At 41.9% G+C, this 23,440-nt stretch overlaps 1 protein-coding gene across 1 annotated transcript in view; it reads left to right on the forward strand.

Moving 5' to 3' along the window:
• Positions 1 to 484: 484 nt before the first annotated feature.
• WDFY4 (WDFY family member 4) overlaps positions 485 to 23,440 on the forward strand; it is a 280,147-nt gene continuing 257,191 nt past the window's right edge. Inside the window, exons 1-2 of the mRNA XM_039870919.1 lie at positions 485 to 787; positions 18,104 to 18,354. Of these exons, the coding sequence (XP_039726853.1) occupies positions 18,121 to 18,354 (234 nt within the window). The 5' untranslated portion in view covers positions 485 to 787; positions 18,104 to 18,120. The remainder of the gene's footprint in view (positions 788 to 18,103; positions 18,355 to 23,440) is intronic.

The raw sequence follows: 23,440 nt of genomic DNA on the forward strand, positions 1-23,440 counted from the left end.
TTGTTTCACTGTTACTCATGGTTGGCTATCTGATCTTAGAGGACTCCCATCATTGGCGGTACCTGTTAGGTCTGAGGATGCAGCAGAAAGGGATCTAACTGAAAAACTCTTTCTGGGCTGGCAAAGAATGGGGTGATGAGCCCATGCAATGTCTACGGATGCACACCTTTAGTTAAATTCACCCAAACACCATCATTATCCTTATTTTACTGGAGGCTCAGAGAAGCTAGGTAGGGCTTAGAAAAAGAGAAGTCCAGTCCAATAGCTGAAGTCTATGTCCAATACTCATAAGCCTTTCCTCTTTGTCCTTAGCATTGACTCCTAGCACTGACTAACCACTCAGCTACTGCCCTAAGGGGCCTTATTGCAGATCCCGAGTCACCCACTAGAACTCAGGCAGCTCTGTTGATGGCTGGAGAGTGGGCAGAATCAGGCATCTGCAGACTCTCCACTTCTGCTTTCTCCAGGAAATGAGCAGAGACCCAGCTCGAGTGATTCATAGTGAAACGCCGTTAAAGGCTGGTGATGGTAGGCCGGTCCTCTTCCCCTAAGCCTGAGGGGCTGTGGCTGGGTATGAGGGTGCCTATGCCACCTGACTTCTGCAGGCCCTGACCGACATACCTCTGGGTAGGTTACCTTGGTCTTGGCCACACCAGGCCAGCCCAGAGGTGGGCATTAGAGTCCTGTCTGTCAGGACGGAACCTTCTGGCTGCTTCCTGGAAAACTAAGCGTGGGAGCACATGTGACCATCAGTGCCTGATCTGGGTTTGTGGATGTGGGAGAGGAGGTAAGCCGATGAGCAGGAAGTATGTGCAGGGTGGGCGGTGCACGTGGTCAAGGCCACTCTGATGCCGTTGCTGGAGTTTGCCGAGCCAGGCCAGGCATCAGCACCACTGCTCAACCTCTTGCTTCAGGTCAAGCCCTTTCTCACAGTTCTGCTTAAAGACAGTGACTTGCCATGCCTAGGGAAGCTGGACTGGGCCTGTCTGTGCCAATTGCTCAGAAATGAAGAGAGGGGGCTGGCTGTGAGGCTCCCCTGCCCAGCCCCACATAAGACTCTGAAAAGTGGCAAGCAGTGGGGGCCACTTCAGACTGGTCACTGAGAGAGCTGGCCCTGTGGTCACTCCTGGGGGTCTGGTAAGTAGGTGCCTCTTTGGACCTCTCTTTCTTCATCTGAATTACCACTTTAAACTTTAGAAATTTTTTTCTGAATAAGCAGGACCACCTGATTCATTGACTCTCCTACTCTCCTCTTGAAATCCCACCTTAGAGAATGCTGAATCAATCCTCTGTCTCAACTTCTCTAAAGTGATGAGGAGCTAATCTGGTAACCAAGGATTTCATGTATTATCCTTTCCATGGAACATTTCAATTTTAATACGACATTCTGCATAGTCATACATTTAATTATTCAACAAACATATATTGAAAGCTACTGCCAGGCACTGTTAAAGGTGACATGATCAGAGAACAGGGGTCAGTGGTGCTTGGTGCTACGGGCTGAAGTGGGATGGAGAACTGGAGGTGGGGTATGGGGGCCAGAAGGCTGAGAATGTACTTGCTTTCTGCATAGAGACCTGAAGGAAGGGAAGGCCCAAGCTCTGTGGGTTTCTGGGAAGTGATCTTGGCAGGAGGATGGAGAAGGCCAAAGTGCAGAGGTGGAGGCCTGGCGGAGGCCAGTGTAGCAGTGAGAGGTGTAGGTGTGCAGGTGACTAGCCAGAGAGAGATGGGTGGGGTAAAGTCAAGGAGGGCTTTCCTATCCAGTGTGACAACTTGGGCTGTTCTTCCCCTGACTCAGGAGGCTTTTAAATACTGATTAGATAACAAAGAAAATTTAGAAAAAGTGTGTAGAGTATAAGGAATAAACATGCGTGCTGCTACCTTGGTGTTTTAGAGATCATTAGCATCTTTGAAGTCTTCCATGTGCTTGTCCTTCTCTCACTCTTATCAGAGAAAACTATTGTCCTGAATTTATGGCTTACTGTTTCCTTGATTGTCTTTATAGTTTTACCTTGTATATTTAAATTGCTATTTATGCGTTAATTTTCCATATTTTTGAACCTTGTATATAGGAATTAAATATTCTTTTAAGACTTGCTTAATTTGCTCAAAATTAGTTTCTGAAATTCCTTTATATTGTTGCATGTGCCTCTAATTCATGCATGTTTACTGCTGTATAGTATTCTGCTATATAGGAATATATCTCAATATACTTCTCTACTGCTAATGGGCACTTAGGATATTTCTTGGTTTTCGTTTTTCCTATTATAAGCTGCTAGGGGCTCTAGCACTTGTGTGCACTGCTAGGACTCTCTGCATATGTGTCCTGGGGCATGTGTGCAAGAATTCCCTAGCATGTATACCCTAGAAGTGGAATTGGTGGGTCACAGGGTCTGTATCTCAGCCTCACTGGATAAAACCAGTGTAATTGTATCATTTTCTCCACCCATCAGCAATGTGTAAAATTTCCATTGCTCCACATTTCACCAACATTTGATGTTGTCAAAGTTTTAATTTTTGCCAATCCAGTGAAAATGAGAAATAATCAAACTATGTTTTAAATTGCATTCCTCAGTTACTAAGGTTGGGCATCTTTTTATATGTTTATTGGTCATTCTGTATTCCTTTTCCTGTTCAGATCTTTTGCGCATTTCTCTATGGGGTCATCTGTCTTTTGTCCTATTGATTTGCTGTAATTCAGTACATATTCAGATATTAATCCTTTGTCATTTGTGTATGTTGTAAATATTTTTCTCTTGTTTGTGCTTTGTCTCCTTATGTTCTTTGTGATTCTTATTAATGACCAAATTTCTTAATTCTAAATGAGCTTAATTTATCCATATGTTCTTTTACAGTTTACACTTCTTGTTATGTATTTTAAGAAATTCTTCACTGTAAAGTTATAAAATTATTCTCTATCAAGTGTCCCCAACTCCTGGGCCATGGCCCAGTACCAGTCCGTGGCCTGTTACGAACTGGGCCACACAGCAAGAGGTGGGTGGTGGGGGAGCCAGTGAAGCTTCACGTGTATTTGCAGCTGCTCCTCAGTGTCAGCATCACTGCCTCAGCTTCACCTCAGATCATCAGGCATCAGATTCTTATAAGAGCACCAGTCCCAGGTGCCAAAAAGGTTGGGGACTGCTGTCTTACATGATTTAAAAAATTTTTAAATAATTTTGATTTTCACATTTTTCATTCTCACCTAGGAATGATTTTTCCGTATGGTGTGAGATAGGGGGAGGATTCTATTTTATTTTGTTTTTCCCGTGTAGATAACCAAGAGTCTTAGCTCCATTTATTAAAAAGGTCATTCTTTATCCACTAATCTACAGTAATTCTGTTGTAAATCAAATTGTAAATATATGTGACAGAATCTGTTTATTCTGTCAATTTGTTTATCCTTTTGCCAATACTATATAATATTGGTAACTATAGGCTTATAATAAATTTTGATACCTGGGAAGAGTCTCCTCTTTTTTCCTTCTTTCCTTATGTCTGGACATTTTTTACTTTCTTCTTTCATATAAATTTTAGAATCAACTTTTCAGGCTTCACAAAAAAGTTATGTTCAGATTTTATTGGAAATGTAATTTGTAGAGAGGTTATATCTTTATAAAAATGACTCCTTTAGTTCATGAATGTGTTTTGTCTTCTCATTTATTTAAGTCTTCTCTAAAGTATTTAAATAAAATTTTATAGTTTTCTTCATAAAAGTAGTGCATATTTTGCCTAGATTTATTCTTAAGTAGTTTATTTTTATATCGTTTCAATCGTCATTAAATATTTTATTTTTTACTATTGCTGATGTATGTTTTCATTTTTAAAAAGAATAATTTTAGTTTTTCTATGGAGAGCAAAGGAAGAAGCAAGACTATGAGTTAAGAGGTTGTTGTAATAATCTAGGCTAGAGGTAATGGTGGCTTGCTTCAAAGTGATAGTAGTAGTGATAATGAGAGGTAAGATTCTACATACTTTCTGAGAACCGGTTATGATGATGTTTTAAGTGTAAGACATGGGAAGAGAAGCTGAAGATGACTCTAGAGCAACAGGGAGAATGGAGTTGTCATTTACTGAGCTGGTTCAAAGGCATATTTGCAAGGCGATAGTTATTCCAGAATATAGGTTTGAACATATAAAGGTGGAGATGCCTACTAGACATTAAGTGGAGAAATGAAATATTGGCTCCCTGTGCCCCTAAGGGTCCTTAATGGTGGAAAAGCAAGACGGCTTGACCACCTGGGGGAGAGAGGGGAGATGTCTTGTACAGAAGGGGAAGGGGAAGGGGAAGGGGAAGATGAGCTCCTCAAGAGTTCCTTGAGCCATGCCATAGAGGTGCTACCCATTTTGTTTACAACTGGGGCCTTGCATTTATTATATTTCTCCAAGTGATGCAAACCATCAAAATGCACCTGCATTTTGCATCTGAAATTGCATCCTGAGGGCAACATTCTCAAATCCTTGGCTGATGGTCCCATTTGAAGCATCTACACACCTGTTAAAAGCTAATTCTTAAAGTCTAGACCTGGGCTACCCAATACAGTAGCCTGTAGCCCAACCTGAAATGTGATTAGTCTGAATTGAGTGTGCTGTAAGTGTAAAGTGTGCATTGGATTTCAAAGATATTACAAATAAACAATACAAAGAAATATAAAATATCTTATTTAAGATATAAAATATCTTTAAAAATGCTGATTGCATATTGAAAATATAATATTTTGGATGTATTGAGTTAAATAAAATATATTTTAAAATATATTTAAATAAATAGATTTGATTAATTTAGCCTATTTAATTTTACTTATTAAATGTGGCTATTGGAAAATTTCAAATTACACATGCAGCTTTAATTTTTTTGGTTGGGCAGCACTCTTCAGAGTAAGATATGTCTTGTTTCATGGCCAGAGGCTTTTGGGGGGAACAAAGTTCAAGAAGGATGGGAAGTTAGGGAAGTGAAAAGCCTCTTGTCTCAAATAATTTCAAGGAGAAAGAAAGTACAGAGGTAAGAAGAATGGATTTAGCCCCTACAATAAACCAGGAACTGGGTAGGGCACTTCTGTTGTTATCAAACTTGTTTTGCCTACACAAATCAAAACAAAAAGAGACATGAACAGGAGTTTGCAGCAAAGAAAGTAAAGGTTTATTTAAGGAAATGGTGCCAAGCCTGGAGACACAGGTGAGGTAGCTCTCAAAGACCTGGCTCTCTGATGGCCTCTAAGGGATAGGTTACATAGGGGAAACCTCATTAGTTATGGTAGCTAAAGGATTTGGGGTCATGGGCTCTACTAATTGGTTGGGGCTAGGGTAGGAGGCAGCTTCATTGCATCAGGTCCTGATGTCAGTCATGGTGTAGTTCTGTCTGGTTTCTAGGGGTTGCCAATGGGGTCCTTCTGCCTTCACGGGTTTGAAACTGCAAGATACTATCTTTAGTTTGACTGAAATTCTGTTTCTGTGGTCAGCACATCTGAGGTTTTGTTTGATGCTGATCTATGGGTTTAATGATTAAGGGAGTGGTCATGCAGTAGGCAGAAAGAGAAGGAAAAAAGAAGCAAGTGAGTCCAAGGCCAGTTTGAATCAAAGAGAAAGAGAAGAGAAAAGTCATTTTAAAGAAGTGAAGATTTGCACAGTTACAATATTTGGAATCTCATTTAATCTCCACAGTAAAATCAGATTCATTACTCCCATTTTACAGACGAGAAAATGGAGGCTCAGAGAGGTAAGGCCTTTCTTTCCTCAGACAGTAAGTAACTGAGCTGGGATTTCAACCTAGTTGCACCTGGCGTTAAAGGCCGTGCACTTTGCACTTGGCAACGCTACCACTAAAGAATTGAAATACTTCTGGACAGCAATAGTCAACATTTGGCCTAAGTATGAAAACTGCTTTTCCCTTTGGGCTCAATGCTTAGTCCTTCTTTTGAGAATTCATCTTCACAGATGATTCACAGGAAGCTAAATGATTGTGTTTGTCCTTTCCTCCAGCATTGCCTGTAATAGCAATGGAGACAACCTCAGCGTCCAGTTATTAGGGAGTGAGTGAGTCAATTATGGGAGACTGATCAAGAGGATGTTTCATGGTCATCAAATCTGATAATTTAAGAAAAAAAGTTACAAACAAAATGTTTATGATATGATGATGGATGATTAATGCAATTAATTATCTACATATCACTTATAAGTAAAATATGCTTGAATATGAAAAGTAGTATGCAAAAAAAGAAGGGAATACTTTATTTTTATGTTTTTGATATAATAATAAAATTGCCCAAATAGCACTCCAATATCAGCTTTTTAAAGAATATGCACAAAATATGAGATACAGTTAAAGATGAATAAAAATATGTACACCTAAAGAAATTGTGTTATTTGAAGAAGTTGGTCAAAGCATATTGGAGTTAGTAACATTGAAACAGGCTACAGCGAGCTCACAGAGCTTTTCCCTGGGTCTCTGAGTGTGGACCAGATCAAGCAGAGAGTGGCCTCTCCTGCAGAAAGCAGTGGGCAGAGAGATGTGTTTAACAAAGGCAGGGCTGAATAACTCTGCAGCTCTTTGTCTCGTGTCTGCCTTGAGAGCACAGGTCCTTCAGGAGCCGGAGAAGGGTAGCGACGAAGACTGTGCTACCGCACGAGATGGGGAGCAGTGAGCAACAGCGTGCTGGACGCTCCCACCAGGGTGCACTGCATCCAGCGCATGCGTAGTAACTGCGCAGGTCTGGGGCCACAGTTTCTGAGTGCAAGGATGAGAAAAGAGCCAGAAGAATCAGGATGGGCAAATGTCCAGATATTCAAAAGAAAACAAACAAACAAACAAACCAACAAACCAACAAACCAACAAACCAGGGGCAATACCTTGAAATCCCAAAGCACCCAGAATCTTAGTTTATTTTAGTTTTTACTTTCATGCACCTGTCTCCAGGAAACATTTCATTATGTAAATGACACATTTACTTTTTCAGGGTAACTGAAATGGGACAATAGCTTAGTCTTGGGACAGGGGTAAGCGAGGGGCAGTTACTACTCAGAGTCATTCTACTGCTTCCCTTTTCGGGAAAGGATGCTTCCACCATCATTACTCTAAAATATCACCTTCGTTTCAAAACGTACTTCTTTACTCACCCAATTTAAAGTGTCAGAACAGTCTTATTTTTGACATGTGTGTTTAATGTGGTGATCCTCTCCAGAACGAAAATTTGTTAAATAACTGTAACATTTTATAATTGATCAAAACTTAGAATTGAGGAAATACAGGAATGAGAAAGTTAAAGCATATACATGAATAATGATAACATAAGGAAGAAAGTGATGAGCACTTCACTTTATAGGCAGTAGTTACTGGAGGAAAATGACAAATTTAGGAATTACAAAATTCTTACTTTTACTCTGCCTGACTCCACAGGCAAGTGACTTTCACTCCTATGGGGTGGGGGGCGGGGAGCGGGGCGGGGTGAGTAGATGATCATAACCCTGCACATTCTGGTATAATTACTAAGTGAGATCTTGTGTGGATGCAGCATTGAAAACTGCAAAGTGCTGTCATGTGCTGGTAGTGGCTGCTTTCTAATCACCAGTTAGCCCCATGATGGCAGCAGGAGTTTGGAAGTTTGAGAGAGAAGGGTTGTTTTTGATTGGGGCATCATGAGAGCCTGCGCCTAGCAGGCAGCCAGGAGCTGTGTTTGGAAGGCAGCAGGATTTGGACATGTGTAATCAAAGGAGAGGCATCTTAGGCAGAAGAGTCACCCGAATAAAGGCAAAGGGTCAGAGATTGAGTGAACAGTTCGTTCAACCAGACCCTACTGGGGTATAGTGGGAAATTAAGCAGAAGAGGAGGTGGGACCTTATTATCAAGGGCCAAGAGCTTGGGAAGAACATGGGAGCCATTGAAGAACATTTGACCAAGGATGTGATATGATGGAGCTGTGCTGCCAAGTCTGACAATGTGGGGGTGGGGTGGGAGGCAGTGAAGACTGGAAGCAGAGAAGCCTGCTGTGGGAAGGCTGGTAGAGAGATGAAGAAGCAGTGGGGGATGACTAGGCTACTAGGAGAAGCCTCATAGAGGGCAGTCACCCTGAGAACCTGTCTCACTCACTGTGTAGCATTCTGAGGTTCCTTGACTCCTTTTGAGTATCTTTAGGTGCCATATTCCCATCTTCTGGGCACGTAGAAGAATTAAGGTCTGGGTTAAATATATTCATGACACATCGAGAAGTTTGCCAGTATGTAGGAGACTCATTCTGGTTAAACAGGTCTCAGAGAAGAAATTTGAAGGCTCTGAATATGAGGCTCATTTGAAAAGTAGACCTTCATTGATGGATAGATCCTTAAGAAACCTCATGTTACAGGTGGAAACTGAGTCAGGGAGAGACAAAGAGACTCAGCCAAGGGGCTAATGATCCTGTCTCCTCACTGCCAGCACTGTGTTTCTTTCCTCTGCACTTCAGTGAAAAAGCATCATGTGCAAAGTTGCACTTGAAAGGGTCTCTTTTTACATTAACCCAAAAGAAGTTTTCTGGATCTAGTTCTGCCTAGCATAGTATAGGACAAGAAGCCCAGGAAAACTATTTTATTTTTATTTATTTATTTATTTATTTATTTATTTATTTATTTATTTATTTATTAAAAAGTTTATTGGAGTAACATTGGTTAGTACAATTATATAATTTTCAGGTGTACATTATAATTTGACATCTATATAATCTATTGTATGATTAGCACTCAGAGTCCAGTTTCCTTTAGCTACCATATATTTGATCCCCTTTACCCACATCACCCTCCCCCAACCCTCCTATATTTGACCCCCTTTATTCCATCTACCTACCCTTCCTCCCCCATCCTCTACCCTCAGGTAACCACTAGTCCATTATCCATGTCCCTGAGTCTCTGTTTGTCCTGTTAATTTGTTGCTTTTAGGTTTATATCCCATATATAAGTGATATCATGCGATTTTCAGCTTTTTCTGTCTGGCTTATTTCGCTTAGCATGATTATCTCAAGGTCCACCCATGTTGTTGCAAATGACAGTATTTCATCTCTTCTTATGGCTGAGTAATATTCCATTGTATATATGTACCACAGCTTCTTTACCCAATCATTATCATAGGACACTTCAGTTACTTCCATGTCCTGGCCACTGTGAATAGTGCTGCTATGAACATCGGTGTGCAAATATCTTTTCAGATATGGGTTTTCAAGTCTTTCGGGAATTGCTGGATCATATGGTAGATCAATTCTTCGTTTTTTTTTGAGGAACCTCCATACTGTTTTCCATAGTGGCTGTACCAATTTGCAGTCTTACCAGCAGTGTATGAGGGCTCCTTTTCCAAGAAAACTATTAACTCTATGTGTGATGTAGGTGGTTTGTGCCTTTGCTCTGATGTTTTCTTTTTCTTTTTTTTCATCCGTGAGAATCAAGAATAAATTTTTAAATTAGTTTTTAAATTTAGTAATTAATTCCATGAGAATTAAGGGGTATTTAATTCCCTGCAAGCCAGGAATGCATAGTTCCAGATGCATTTGAAAGTTTTATGATTTTTGTGCACATTTTCTGACTAAATCATAGTGAAATTTAATAAGCTAACCAGGATGATTGTGTCAACTAAGCAATGCTGAAAATCTTTTTATTTCTTGCACCTTAACAAATAGCCTGAGAAGTATAAAGGATGATGCAAAGTTCCTGATGGTTTTCATCCTCCTGGGATGGAAGGGCGAAGAATGGTTTGCAAGTGGCTCAACATCTGGAGAACTTTGTGACCTAGCCTCTGCCCAGGCTCTCCACCCTACTGGCACTCACATCCCTCACAGTGGCTCAAAGCCACATGCGTACCCACCTCACCTCTCTTACCTCTTGCGTATCCTTCTACTGGGAACACTTCTCTCTAATCTGTTCAGGGGCTTATTTCATATCCTCCCCGCAGGCTCCCTCTCCAAAAACCCTGCTTCTGTGAAGCCCCTCTTACCATTCTCACTCTCACCACCACCCCCATCTCACCCTCAATAATCAACTCCTTCCCTTTGTCCCCTTAGTGCTGGATTCTTGCTCTGGCAGGCACTGTATTGCAGCAACTCTTTTCCTGCCCCTCTCCCTGCAGGCTATAAGCACCCGGGGCAAGGGTTGGACCCTCTGGGAATGCCCAGTATCTAGCAGGGGGCCACTGTTCACCATCCATGTCACTTCCTGTTGAGAGCCCCGCAGTGACTCCCAGGACCACTGCATGAAACAGGGTCATGTCTGGTACTGTCATCCATGGTCCTTTCACTAAGTATACCGTCCTTCTAGTGCTTTCCTGTCTTTGAACTCCACCCACATCCCTGAACACCCACGTTGCCTACAGTCTCTCTCCTCTTGACTTTAAGAGCATCTCCTTCTCTTCTTTCCGTGCCCATTATGGGCACCATCTTTTTTGAGAGGCCATCCCACATTTTTGGCAATGTGGAAGTCAGTACACATACTGAGACCACCACACCCCTTCCCAGGCTGGGCCACGAGCTTCCTCTGTGCCTCACAGCCAGGCACATCTCTACTCAACACCTACCCCACTTCTGCTTCCTTGTTGGTCCCCCTGCTCCCCTGACTGTGAGCTTTCAAGTCCAGGGTGTGAATCAGGGGCAATTCTGCTGCTTACACATTTAATAAATAAAAAGACTCACCACTCAAAGAAAGCCAAGTAAAGCTATAGCTCTGGTGACTTACCCTGGAGGGTGACTAACACTGGATGTGCAGCTAGTGTCAGCCCAGGGAGTGACTAGCCAGCTGCTGTTTACCTTGTGCCCGGGCTTAGCAAACCCTTGGCCTGGTGGCACCCAAGGATCAGCTCTTCCCTGAGGAAATGGTGAGACCACAGGGGCCTGTCCTATGCCTCCTTGTTTGTAGTGTGAACTGGGGCCAGATAGCAGGCCTGCCTCTAAACCTCCTATGGCCAGGAGTCAGCAACAATTTTGCAAGTCCAGCCAGGGCCCCCTGCACTGCTGCTGGCTGTAAGAGTTTCGAGCTATTATATGGGGTTTATTTGAGGGTAGGGGGCTGTAGGGTCAGAAAAGTCTGGATTTGACCTTGATTCTGATGCATATTAACTGTTTGATTCCAGATAAACTATTTTCTCTGAATCTCAATTTCTCGGAGTCTTGCTTTCCCATCTGTATAACGAGAATAATAATGCCTACCTTACAAGTTTTCTAAGATTAGAGAACATAGATGACTCTGTTAGTAGACGCTCATTCAGTTATGGCCATTCTGACTTAAGCATCATTTCCTTACATTCCAGTGGAGACTGAGCCATGGATTAGCTCCCACATTGGAAAGGCTCCAGGTTATGGGGGCTGGGCTTTTTGTTATCTGTGCTATCACCAGTCCATGTCTTTGTGTTGAAGTGATAGGTCAGTTGCAGCTAAGCTTCTAGGGTCTGCCCAGAGGAACTGTTCCCTGGACATTTTTGGCAATGTGGAAGTCAGTACACATACTGAGATACAAAACTGGGCCTCTTCCGCAGGATATTTTGAGTTCCTATATTCTGTTACTTTTGCAAAAACCACAGAGGTGTGTGCTGGCCAGGAGTGCATGAACTGGAATCAGAAAAAGGAAGTGTTGAGGGCCACGAAAGATGTTGCTCAACCTGCCTGGTTCCTGACAATTGTAGTCCCCATCTCAGTCCTCAGGGGAATCCCTAAACTTCTGGAAACAACCTGAGCTGTCTCTCTCTCTCTTGAGCCGTTTGAAACAGGATGTAGAGACCTGGGCTTGGCTGTTCTTTGCCTGCAGGCACCCTTAGCCCCTGGTGGATGTAGGCGGTGGGGACGCTGAATGACTGGAGGGGCAGCACCAAGGAGATTTCTGGCCAAGCCTTGGTCCTTGCCCTAGAGCTACGTGTCCGAGCTTTCTGGGTCTATGTTGTCCAAGCCACTTGTATCTCCTATTTCCTCTGATTTCATTGCTCTCATTTGCCTCTTCCCTTATATCCTATGTCTGCCCTCTCTTTCCAGAGTTAACCCAGGTGTGGACACAGAACCTCCATAATTGATTCATCCTTGTCCTTCCAACACAACTGTGTGTGTAGCAAACATTGACCAAAGTCTTGGGTCAAAGGAGAATTCCTGTCCCCTCTTTGAAGACACCAGGTGTGTTATGCTAGGGATGCTGCTGAAACTCAATGATAACTCTGTTTCCTCATCTCTAAGGGAGATCAGAACAGTCCCTGTAGCCCCATGCCAGGAGCCTCAAGGATAATTAAATAAGTTATGTATGTGAAGCACTCGACACAGGGCCCAGTGTGGAGTACAAATTCAATAGATACTATTATTGTTATTATTTTATTATAGTCATCAAACTGGAGGAATTATACCCTCTTCTTTTAACATTTATCTATCTTCTATCTATCTATCTATCTATCTATCTATCTATCTATCTATCTATCTACTATCTATCATCTATTTATTTGTGGTAAAATATACATAACAAAATTTACCATTTTACCCACTTTTAAGTGTGCAGTTCAGTGGCATTATGTGCATTTATATTGCCGTGTAACCATCACCATCATCCATCTACAAAACTGGAGAGGCAAAACTGGAAATCTGTCCCCATTAAACATTAATTCCTTATTCTTCCCTCCCTCCAGCTCCTTGTAATCACCATTCGACTTCTGCCTAGATGAATTTGACTACTTTAGGTAACACATTTAAGTGGAGAAGAAAGGCCTAATCCACCCTGCACATGTTTTTGGAACAAGAATGCTTTTTTTTTTCCTTTTTTTTCCTGAATGCTCCAGGTTGAGACAGGAGCAACAGAGTTTGGATCTGCTGACATGCAATGAGGCACTGGCTTTTGAATGGAAAGGGAAACAGAGGAAGTTGCTGTTCTGTTCTGTATCATCTAGTATAGAGGCTCCTCCAGCCCTGGCGCCTGGGGGCCACTGCCCATGATGTAGATGGCAAACAGATCTGCATCTGCACCTGAGACATACTATCCAGAAAAGGGAAAATCCACACATGCTGACAAGAAAGGAGGAGGAGACTTTCATCTTGACTTTTATTATAGAAAATCTGTCACCAGGTCCCAGCTCGATAGAAAGTCAGGGATGAAACAATCAATTGGAATGTTGGCTCAGCAGCCCAGTTTCAGCAACACAGCCATTTCTTCAGGCTCCAGATGTCACCCTCCAGAGTGGCAGCTTTGAGCAGGATGCCCTGGGTGCTCTGCTTCTGAAACATTATGAAACAGAGCTCTGATGATGCAAGTGAGGACTGGACTTTGTCTCGTGGCTCCCCTCTGCCTGGAGGCTGTATGAGTGAGCAGGTTCTTGCACAGTTGCCTCTCGCTCCCTCATGCAGGCAGCATGAAAGCGGGGCTTCTAGTCTGCCTGGGCTGTGTGTCATATGCCTCGAGCCTGGCCCAAACTGGGAAACAGCTTGCTGGCAAAGAGGAAGGTTTTGTGTTCTTTTGGAGGCCTTAAGACCTCACCACAGCCTCTAGTTCTTGGTTCTGCCAAGGCTACCTTCTCTTCCACCCCCCTCTCCAATAAAACGTTCTGGGGTGGTAAGCCTTCCCTCGGCCCATGTTACCTGGCCAAGCAGGTCTGAAGCCCCTCTCTCCACCCTGGGCCCCAGGCGAGCTCAGCCTCTGTTGTGTATTGCAGGTTATGCTCTGGGACAGCAAAACCAAAGCTGCTGACATAATGAAGTGGACTCTGCTTCAGCTGCTGACTGGCAATAGGATGCTGCGTAGGTTGTTTCTCTGCTCCAAATCTCGGTACCATCTGATGAAGGCCATTAGCTTTGATATTGTTGGGTGATAGGAAGATTAAGTGAAGTGGCATATGCAAATGTCTCATCAAGGAGGAACCAATAAATGCCGATCTCCCAATCCTAGCAATGACATGTGTTGAACATTCACTCAATCTGCACAGCACCCTGTGAGGGTCCTGTTATTGTTCAATTTACAAATGAGGACACTGAGACAGGCATGAGTTTTGTCACTTGGTCGAATGGTCTGATTTCATTAGAGTTGAACCGGAGTAGCCTGGCTCCTGAGGCCGTGTTCGTGGCAACTACACTGTGTATTAGAGTAGAATCTGCAGAAGTCCAAGCCTGAAGGTGGCATTTAAAATTTTGATATTTTCTTCATCGTGCAATTTTTTGGTGTTAATTTTTGTTTTCAAAAATATTGCATTAAAATGTTATTTAACTTGGCTATTGAGATTTTTGGAACCCTCCCCGACTTAAATCTGTGCCGAAGGTGAGTGTCTTACTTGTCTCACCCTAATCCCAGCCCTACCCTGGACCCCTAGTGATCTTCACCTCCGACTTGACCCTGTTTGCTCTGGATAAGAAAGTACTGCCACTTACAGAGGGCACTTTTGACAATGAAGTGGATTATAATGATTTCTTCTTGTTCTTCACACAGTTCTGACAGGCTATTCCCTGTTTTCTTCCTTTTACAAATAAAACTAAAGCAGGCCTAGGATGATGGGCAGAGAAACAGGAGGAGAACACAGCTTGACATTAGAGTCAGATAACTTCTCCAGGGGATTTCATGGAAATTCTTGTTTCTCCAAAATCTCAGTCTATTCAAGGGAACTTGATTCAATGTTTCACTTCAGTAAACAAGTTTTCTTAATTTCAGAAGAGATCTGAGGCTGTTTCTATTATTTCCCTGATATCCAGCTGTGCTCCCCAGGACCACATTTTCACATTCTGACCTGATGTTGACTTTGTCTTTTCACCTGCTTATCCTAAAAATGTGTGTGTTGGCAAGGCCTCAGACACATTTCATTGAAAGAATCAGTTGGTAACATCACAGATTTGGCCACAAAATGATTTTTATATGATGGAGACAACACTTAGTTTGGCTCTAGTAGCCATCCTGTAAGTTGAGATGTCCATGTCTGACTTGGAGCTGGTTCTGTGGGTAATGAGAATAATGGTTTCATTGGGACATAGTGACTTTAAGAGTCTGAAGGAAATTCAAGTAGAAATTTTAGAGTGAGGAAAAAAAACTTGTTCAGAAGAGGGGTCTGGGCTACAGAGAAGGAAATTTGGGTAGAGAGATTCATTTATTCAGTTGCATTTTATTGAGCATCTACACTGTGCCTTCTCCTGATATGGGCACAATAGGCTTTTTTTAAAGGGCTAACATTTAGTCAATATGTGGCTTTCAGTGGCAATGAAAGCCATGGAAAGTAGCTGAGATTTCCTCTAGGGAACTCATGGAGTCAGGTAGAGTTTGACTCCAGAAAGCCACTGCAGGGAGTCCTAAAGGAGATTAGGCAGACAGAAACACACTCAACTCCTCATATTACAGTAAAATATACAGATTAGCAAGGTTAAAAAAAAAAAAGAAAAGGTAACTAAGGAATGTAAACTCTCATACACTGTCAATAGGAGGACTATACATTGATATGGTGTTTTGGGAGAGGCTGTTTGGAAATAAATGTGTGTCAAGAACCTGAAAATTTTGCCTGCCTTTAGGTCCAGCTATTTCCTTTTAGGAATTTAGGAATGTATTACAATCTGTTGTTTAATCATGAATATATGGAAAGGCTTAGACACAAGCCTGTCATTACAGTGTTGTTTATAGTAATGAATAATTGGAAACCACTTCAATGCCTAAGTGTAGAGGATTAGTTAAATTAACAAACGATATGGCTCTACAGCCACCACATAGCCATTATGAATGAAGACGCAGAGGATCTTTAACAACATGGAAAATATTCACATTATGTTTTTTGACAAAAAATAAATGTATGAACTAATTTATAAGAAAAACAGAACAGATTGAGGGAAGATATTTGCGATTTTAAAAACCAACAAAAGATCAGTTTTTAGAATAAACTTACAAAGCAATAAGGAAAAGACAGACAAGAAAAAATAAAGAGAGGTTATGAATAGTCAGTTTGTAGAAGAGGACATCTAAAAGTCTAACAGGCTTATAGAGATGCTCAGACTCATTAGTAGGTTAGAGGAATGCAAATTAAAATGACAATGAGAGATCACTTGACCTCAGTCAGATTGGCAAACATTAGAAAGCAGGGGTGTGGATGAGATGATAGAAGAGCCTTCAAGTGCTCTGTTCGGAGAGTATGGTCTACTGCCAGCTTTCTGGAGGCATATTGGCTACTGGTATGTAGTTCATTGAGTAGATATATACCTTTGACTCAGTACTCCTGCTCTGGTGTTCATACTCAGAGCTAATCACGTGCAGCCCATGAGAAGACCTGCATGGAATGTCCAGGACAGGATCGAGTGCAATATGGGAAGTCATGGGCAATCTGTGCTTTATCACTGCAGAGCGAACAAGTAAATAGGCACATGATTCCCACTTTGTAACACGGGGCAGAAGTTACAGGAAATGAAGTTGACAAACATAGAGTCACATGGTTAGGTCTAAAAGCATAATGCTGAGTGAAAAAGTGAGCTGCAAGAAAGATACAGAAGATCATTTGGGGAACTTTAAACGCAAACATTCAGAAATCTTGCACCTGTACCATGTTTTATGAGGACCCATACTATCAAGCAGGTGCGGTGGACAGGGTGGGAAAGAAGAGAATGGGAGTGGGGAACAGGGGTCCAAGGAATAAACAAATAAACTAACAAAGCCAAAAAAGAGCCTGGCCGAGATCAGAGAAGAGACTGTGCTGGGACAGAGGAATGTGAGGCACCCACCACCTGTTCCTGAGGAGCAGTCCTAAGAAGGAAGCAAAATCCCACTAACCTCCAGCCCAACCAACCAACAAAAGCAAAAATACAAATAAAAAGTTTTCCTCAACAATATTATTAGTGTGTTTTTATTAAACTATATTTTCATAGATAATCTGAGTATGGGCAAGCTTGATATTCTTTTGGATATTTTATTCCTTCCCAATTTTTGCCACTGAACTTACATGGCATTTGTAAAGGGAAAACGATCCCTGAAAACGAAGTCTGAGAGTAATAAGCATGTGTGATAAAAGAAGATCCAGGGACACATGGAGTTTTGTACATAGAGAGTGAGGAAGTTTCAAATAGGAGTGGTTAGTCTGGCCACAGGATCCTTAGTTAATTCCCACTCCAGCCTATAAGGGATGTGTGTTTGGGCTGAAAACAAAGTGTGATGTAGGCCCTCAGCTGCTCATGCCCTGAGCAAAACACTGGTAGACCCACTCTGTGTGTTCTTCTATCTGGTTGCTACTCTGGGTTGGTGGTGGTTTGTTGCTGGCCAGATTCTAGGATGAAATCTTACATGGTGACATTGTGGTTTGGTTGGCGGCTTCTTGCAGGGGGCCTGGACAGTCTGGTTCCTACTTGGAGCTTCTTCCACTCTTGATAATTAAACAACAACAACAAGCAAACCTTTTTTTTCTATGCTGAGTCAGTCATGACTCACCTGAAAAGTATGGCAATGGAAAAGTCAAGGACACAGATAAAGGTACCTTCCTGAGATTACCTATATGGTAAATCAATAATTGTCTACTTTTATCGCATGAGTTATTGTCTTTACACCTACTGACCTGAGATCTTTGGTGTACACAGATAGCTCCTGTTTGCAGTAATAGAGAAGCACTTTTAGGTTAGCGTGGGGTTTATGAAGTCATTTTGAGGACAAAGTCCTCTAAAAATGGTGTGAACTAAATAATGCTGAGGATGAAGAGCCTATATGCTTTGACTTGTAGAGCAGAAGGACATTAGAATTGAAGATACAGAATTACATGCTTCTACGAATATTGGTAAGACATTTACATATGTCTCTTCTATTTACTCAGCCTCTTAAAGGGGGAGCAGCATCAAGTAATAAGAAAACAGGCTTTAGTGTTAAAGGTTTATATTTCACCTGGACATCTGGCTGCTGTATGCCTTTGGCCAAATTGTTTTCCTTACTATATAGAGAAAATCAAAACATCCATTTCTTCTGTAAGAGAGTCTGTGTAAAAAGGCCGGCACATGTTGGATTGTCAATATGTATGCATTACTATAAATCTGAATCTCTTTTTTAAAAAGCCTTCCTATTTTAGTCAGTTTCAGATTCTTAGAGGAACCATCTTCAATTGGAACTGTACGGAGCGAGTACAGTATCTTGTTCCACAACTGGCTTCATCAGGAACTGCTGTGACAGGACTTTTCATTTTTGTTTTTTGTTCTGAATTCAGATCTGCTTTGCTAAGGCATGGAGGCAGAAGATGTTTCAAAGGCTGAAGACAGAGCCGAGGACCCAGGTTCCAAAAATGAAGGCCAGTCTGATGTTGCCCAGCCTGACTTCCCATGTGGAGGGGAGTGCCAGTCCCCCACAGCTCTCTGGGAGACGCTAGAAAGGAAGTTTCTGGAATATCAGCAGTTGGCTTGTATGAGCCCTGCTGAACATCAGAAGAGCCTGTTGAGTGTTCTCCCACTTTTCCTAAAGGTTGGTATCTTATTTTTGAAACTGTAAGAAGATGATATAGTGCTCTGGGGACACTTCTGGAATGATTGGAAGCTTGAGTTGGTAGTTTTAATATAATCACAAGAGGTCTCTGGTGGCTTAGAGGAGAGTGCATTGCTATTTAATAAAGATGGTAAGCAAGGCTCATCTCCAGGATGAGGAAGGGCTTAGAATGGATGGACAGCTGGCTCTTGAGTAATACTGTCTCTTTAGCTAAAAAAGTTATATTGTTCAGCCACAATCCCAGCTTGGAAGCTAGAGAAGAGACAAGCTCCTTTGGGATCTAAAAAAGGAGTGTGTGTCTTGAGACATGAGTCACAGGGATGGCTGTGACTCAAACACCAGACATGCCAAAACCAAGGCCTAGAAGAGCCAGGACATCAAAATGTATCAATAATGCAAACTGAGGTATAATCAGTGAGACACACCAAATAGTGCTCCCTACCCTGGTTACAAACATATGGGAGAAGTCCAGCCTGTCCACTGGGTCCACACTCCGGCTAGTAGCAGCTGGTGACAGCATGAGTACAAGGGATTTTCTTTGTTGTCTTGGAACAAAGCTTCTGACAGTGAGGTCTGCCTTATAGTTGAATATATTGAAGGCTAGTTGTAGAATTGAAAACTCATCTTTTTGTGAAGATTTAATTTTTGCTTCAATATTGTTTTGGCTTATTATTAAAAAATATATATATACAATCAAAACACAAAGAATATGAGATACTTTTCACTTTGAAAATAGAGAGTAGGACAGATGGAGACTTAGGCAGGTTTTTACTGGAAACCCCTTTGTGAATGCTTCATCTAACTTACTAACCAGAAATATTTAAGGATTTCCAAAGGTAATTCAGAATCTTCTTGGGATCATATTTATAAGATGCATCGAATACTTAGGGCATGTTTTTCTGTAAAAAAAAAAAAATGCCAAATAACTTATTGTTCTTTAACTCATTACTTTCCTCCATGTTTTGGACTTGTATACCCCTTTCACAGATTGGATAACTGGGGCATCGGGAACGTGCCGGAAAAGAGAATCCAGGTTACAAGAGCTAGCTCAGGTTTTTCATTCCTAACCTCCCTACCCTGACAACCCCAGTGGGTTGTAGGAAATAGCTCAGTCTCACCCAGTTCTTAGACCAACATTGCCCAATGAAAGGCAAAATGTGAGAAGCCCTCTGCCGTGATTGAAATTTACTAGGAATATGTATGGGTTAATCCACTGCATTGTGTCTGTCCCACTCTTCTGGGCAGCCTAGCTCTGAGGAAGGTACTCTGCATCTGTGAGCCAGGGCTTGGTACTTCTTCGCCTCTGTCCAGGTTGTTGATTTGAGAATTCCTTCATTTGTTGTACAAATAGTGCGGCTATGAGGTTAAAGAAGACAGAGATTTCACCCTCATAGAGTGTTTAGTTTAGAGCAGAGGATACTGAATAGCACCCAGAATATGCTTTGTTTTGTTGTTTAACCCCTACAACAATATTTTTTGTTGTAGGGGTTAAAAATGAGTTATTGGCCATTATTTTTCAAAATGGAAAGTTTCACCTGAAAATCAGATTTCCAGTTTCTCTTGAAAATTTTGATAGCTATAATACTAGTAATTAGATGGAGATGGTTAAGGGCACCCCTTTTAGACAGGAGATGGTCTTTTTCTCTTGGTTTACCCTAGTCCCTCACTTCCTAATATTCTTAACACAGGGCACCTTACTCATTTATGTTATCTGACCTATAAGCATCTGAGCTTGCAACTCTATAGATAGCAAGCATTTGCTATTATAACTGAACCTTGATATTGTTTCCTTTCCCCCAAACACTGCCCTGGGAATTAGATGCTTAATGGTCCATACGTATCCAAGTCAAAGAGATCAGGGCTTAAGCCCTGGATTCACTGCTTATTAGCTGTGGATCCTTGAGCAAGTTACTAAATATTACTGAACCTCAGTTTATCATCTGTAAAGTGGAATTAATAACACTTTGCTGGGAGACCGTGAAGGTGAGATAAGATGATAATTGTAAAGTCCACGGCACATGGAAAACAGACACAGCCCTTATTACCTTCTCATCAGCCTCCAGGATACTACCTGCTCATATGTAGTTGAAGATCCTGTAACCATGATCCCCAAAACTACTGACACAACCTGCTATGTTTGAATCCCTGGAGAAGGGATCAATTCCATGTCTGATAAACTCTGGAGAAGCGGAATATTACAGGCTTTTAATCACTTTCTTAAATTCTACATTTTTAATTAAGTCCTACATGTCTGTAAGCCTGTTGTTCCTATTAAGTTCTGACTAAAAAACCTGCTAGAACCAGAGCCGGAGCCTCAGGCTTCGTCATTAAGAGGTGGAAGTGAAAAGAAATACGGGGTGGGGGGAAGTGGGAGGTTCTTTTTTTTTCTGGGTGTAATGCGGATAAAATCTGAGCTGTAGACGAAGACTGGAAACATCCATTGGAATGTTTAAGAAGTCAAGCTTGTGCTCACTCTGTTCTGAATTTTATAATCATAAAAGAGTGTTCTTCAAGGTCTTCTACAAAGAACACCCTTGAAAATACCAGGACTTAAAAAGTTATTTCATGTCCTATAGATGTGGCTATTAATGTCAAAGCTTTATGCATGTATTGGTTGTCATGGAAACCATGGCCCAACTGAGCTCTGAGTCTCCCGAGTGCATCTAAAGGAGTCCTGGAACACTTTGTTTGGTGAATCTCAACTTTCTATAACTGTCTCTTTTCACTTTGGGCCCAAGGAAAATTAAGAAGATCTGGAATATTCTTTGTTGTAAGATAATGCACACAAGAGATTTTAAATTGTTGCCCTTGCTTGAAAAAAGTTATGTTCCTGGGTTGTGGAATCTTATCTAACTGGATCAGACTTTTTATCAGTCAGACCCAGCATGGAAGGGGTGGTTCATTTGTAGTCAGGGTTCTAGCGAAAGTTGATAGCAGTGTGTGCCCCACCTCAGTGGCCATCACCTGCCTTGACCTAGCAAGTTTTGAGATTTGGCGATAGGCATTGTCTTGTGTAGCAGACTCCCTCAGAGCTGCTTCTTTGGCACCTTCTCCCTAAAGAACTTCCCTTTAGCCTTTTTGGATTTCTTTCTTATCTGACTCCTCCAAATCGATAGCAGGGATGAACTTTTTCCTTATCCCTGTCATTGTTTATACATAAATTTGCATTAACTGTTAGGCAAGTACGAAGATGGGCTTAGTCGGTTCTATATTAAATTCTAGCCTCATTGTCTCATGTCCGGGGTTTTTAAGGAGTAAACCCACTCAACATTGTGGTTTCTGTCTTGCTAATAAGAAGAGCCTAATGGAGTCTTAGGGCATTGGAACCCCAACAGGGAGCTGCATTGAGGGAATGAATCAGAAACAGAGTGCTCTTCCAGAACTTCAGGCTCTTCTCCTCCACCAGGCTTCATCACTCCCTTTCATTGGTCAAAGAGGAGTTCATAGAAAATGGTCAATTTCACTGATGATAGCTAGTAATATTCACCAAGGTCTAACTAACTAAACCAGGCATTTTGTTTAGTGTTTATAAGCCCTCACAATAACCATGTGAAATTGGTGTTATTTTTATCCCAGCTCTATAAATGAGGAAAGAGCGGTTTAGAGATGTTGTATAACTTGTCCAAGGTCACTAAGTTGTTAGTGGGAGCAGAACTTATCCTAGGCAGTTAATCACCGGGCTCCCTCAGAAAGTGCTGGGATTTGTAGAATAGAGCACATCTGGTTTCTTTCCTTACCCCATGATTCACGTGACAATGGCTTTGCCTGGCTAGTACCTACATTCCTTTTGGGGACAAAAAGAATCCTTCTCCCTACACATGTGATGTTTAGATAGCTGACTCCAGGAGGTTTCTGACAAGGAGGGGTTTTATTGCATCACACAAGAAGCAGCACAGAGACAATGACTTCAGTGTGCAGGGCAGTGTTTTCAGGAAGGATTAACTTTACTTTTGTTATTTTTCTGCCAAGAGCCTTGGGCTTTGTTCTTTCTAGAGCCCTTCTTATCACAGGATATCACACCAAGAGAAGGTATTCCTCTAGCAAGCATGGGCAGATCTTGCTGGCCTTCAGCTCAGTTTGCTTTAAGGCAAAGGGAACCACTTCAGGTCCTCATGTTGCCTAAAGATATTTTATAATAATAGACATGGAGGAAGCTAGACCCATAGATGTAGTTGTTGAATATTGTTCTTAGAATATGTACTTTGACAGAAAGCAGGCTGTGATATAGGAAATTCCCAGGAATTAGTGTAAAATCCCCCGGGTCAGACAACCAGGGGGTTCGGACCACATGGGGAAAAAAAAGAGATCTTTGGATGTGGTAGATTACAGATGCTGCAAATGGGTTCACAATACTACCTTCAAGAAGTGGCATCTATGTTCTCTTCCCTTGAATCTGAATGGATTTGTGATGACTTGGCTAATGGAATAAGGCAGAAGCAACATTTCCAGGCCCAGGTCTCAAGAGACGTGCAGCTTTTTCTTGTCACTGGGAATACTCACTCTTAGAACCCTGCTGCCATGTTGTGAGGAAGACCAAGCAGCCCTATGTAAAAGCCTATGTGGAGAGGAATCAAAGCCCCTGACCTTGTAGCTGCACTTGCTGCTGACAGCGCCAACTTGCCGGCCATGTGAGAGCGCCATCTTGGAGGTAGTTCTCTTAGTCTCGATTAGCTGCCTGAGCTGAGTGAAGCAGAGAAATCTCTTCCTGCTGAGCCCTGCCTGCATTGACAGGTCCAGGAAAAATAAATGACTGCTGTTATTTTAAGCCACTCAATTTTGGAGTGGTTTGTTATATAGTAATAGGTAACCAGAACAGTGGATAATGTGGGGAGAAATTCATTCATTTCTTAGTGTGGAGGGATTGAAATTAACACTTGACTGCACTCGGAAGTTAGTGTGTGTGCATGTGCATTTGTGTGCTCTTAGGCTAAGTGCCTGGCCAGTGGTGCAGAGTTCATGCCATTATGTGTGATCAATCAGTCTCATAAAAACCTAGCATGGACCCAATTGACAATGGATAAGAGATAAGTAACCTTAAATATAATAATAAAGATGACCAACAATT

The sequence above is a fragment of the Pteropus medius genome, unplaced genomic scaffold, assembly GCF_902729225.1.
Source record: "Pteropus medius unplaced genomic scaffold, Ma_sr-lr_union100, whole genome shotgun sequence".
Taxonomy (NCBI): Eukaryota; Metazoa; Chordata; class Mammalia; order Chiroptera; family Pteropodidae; genus Pteropus; species Pteropus medius.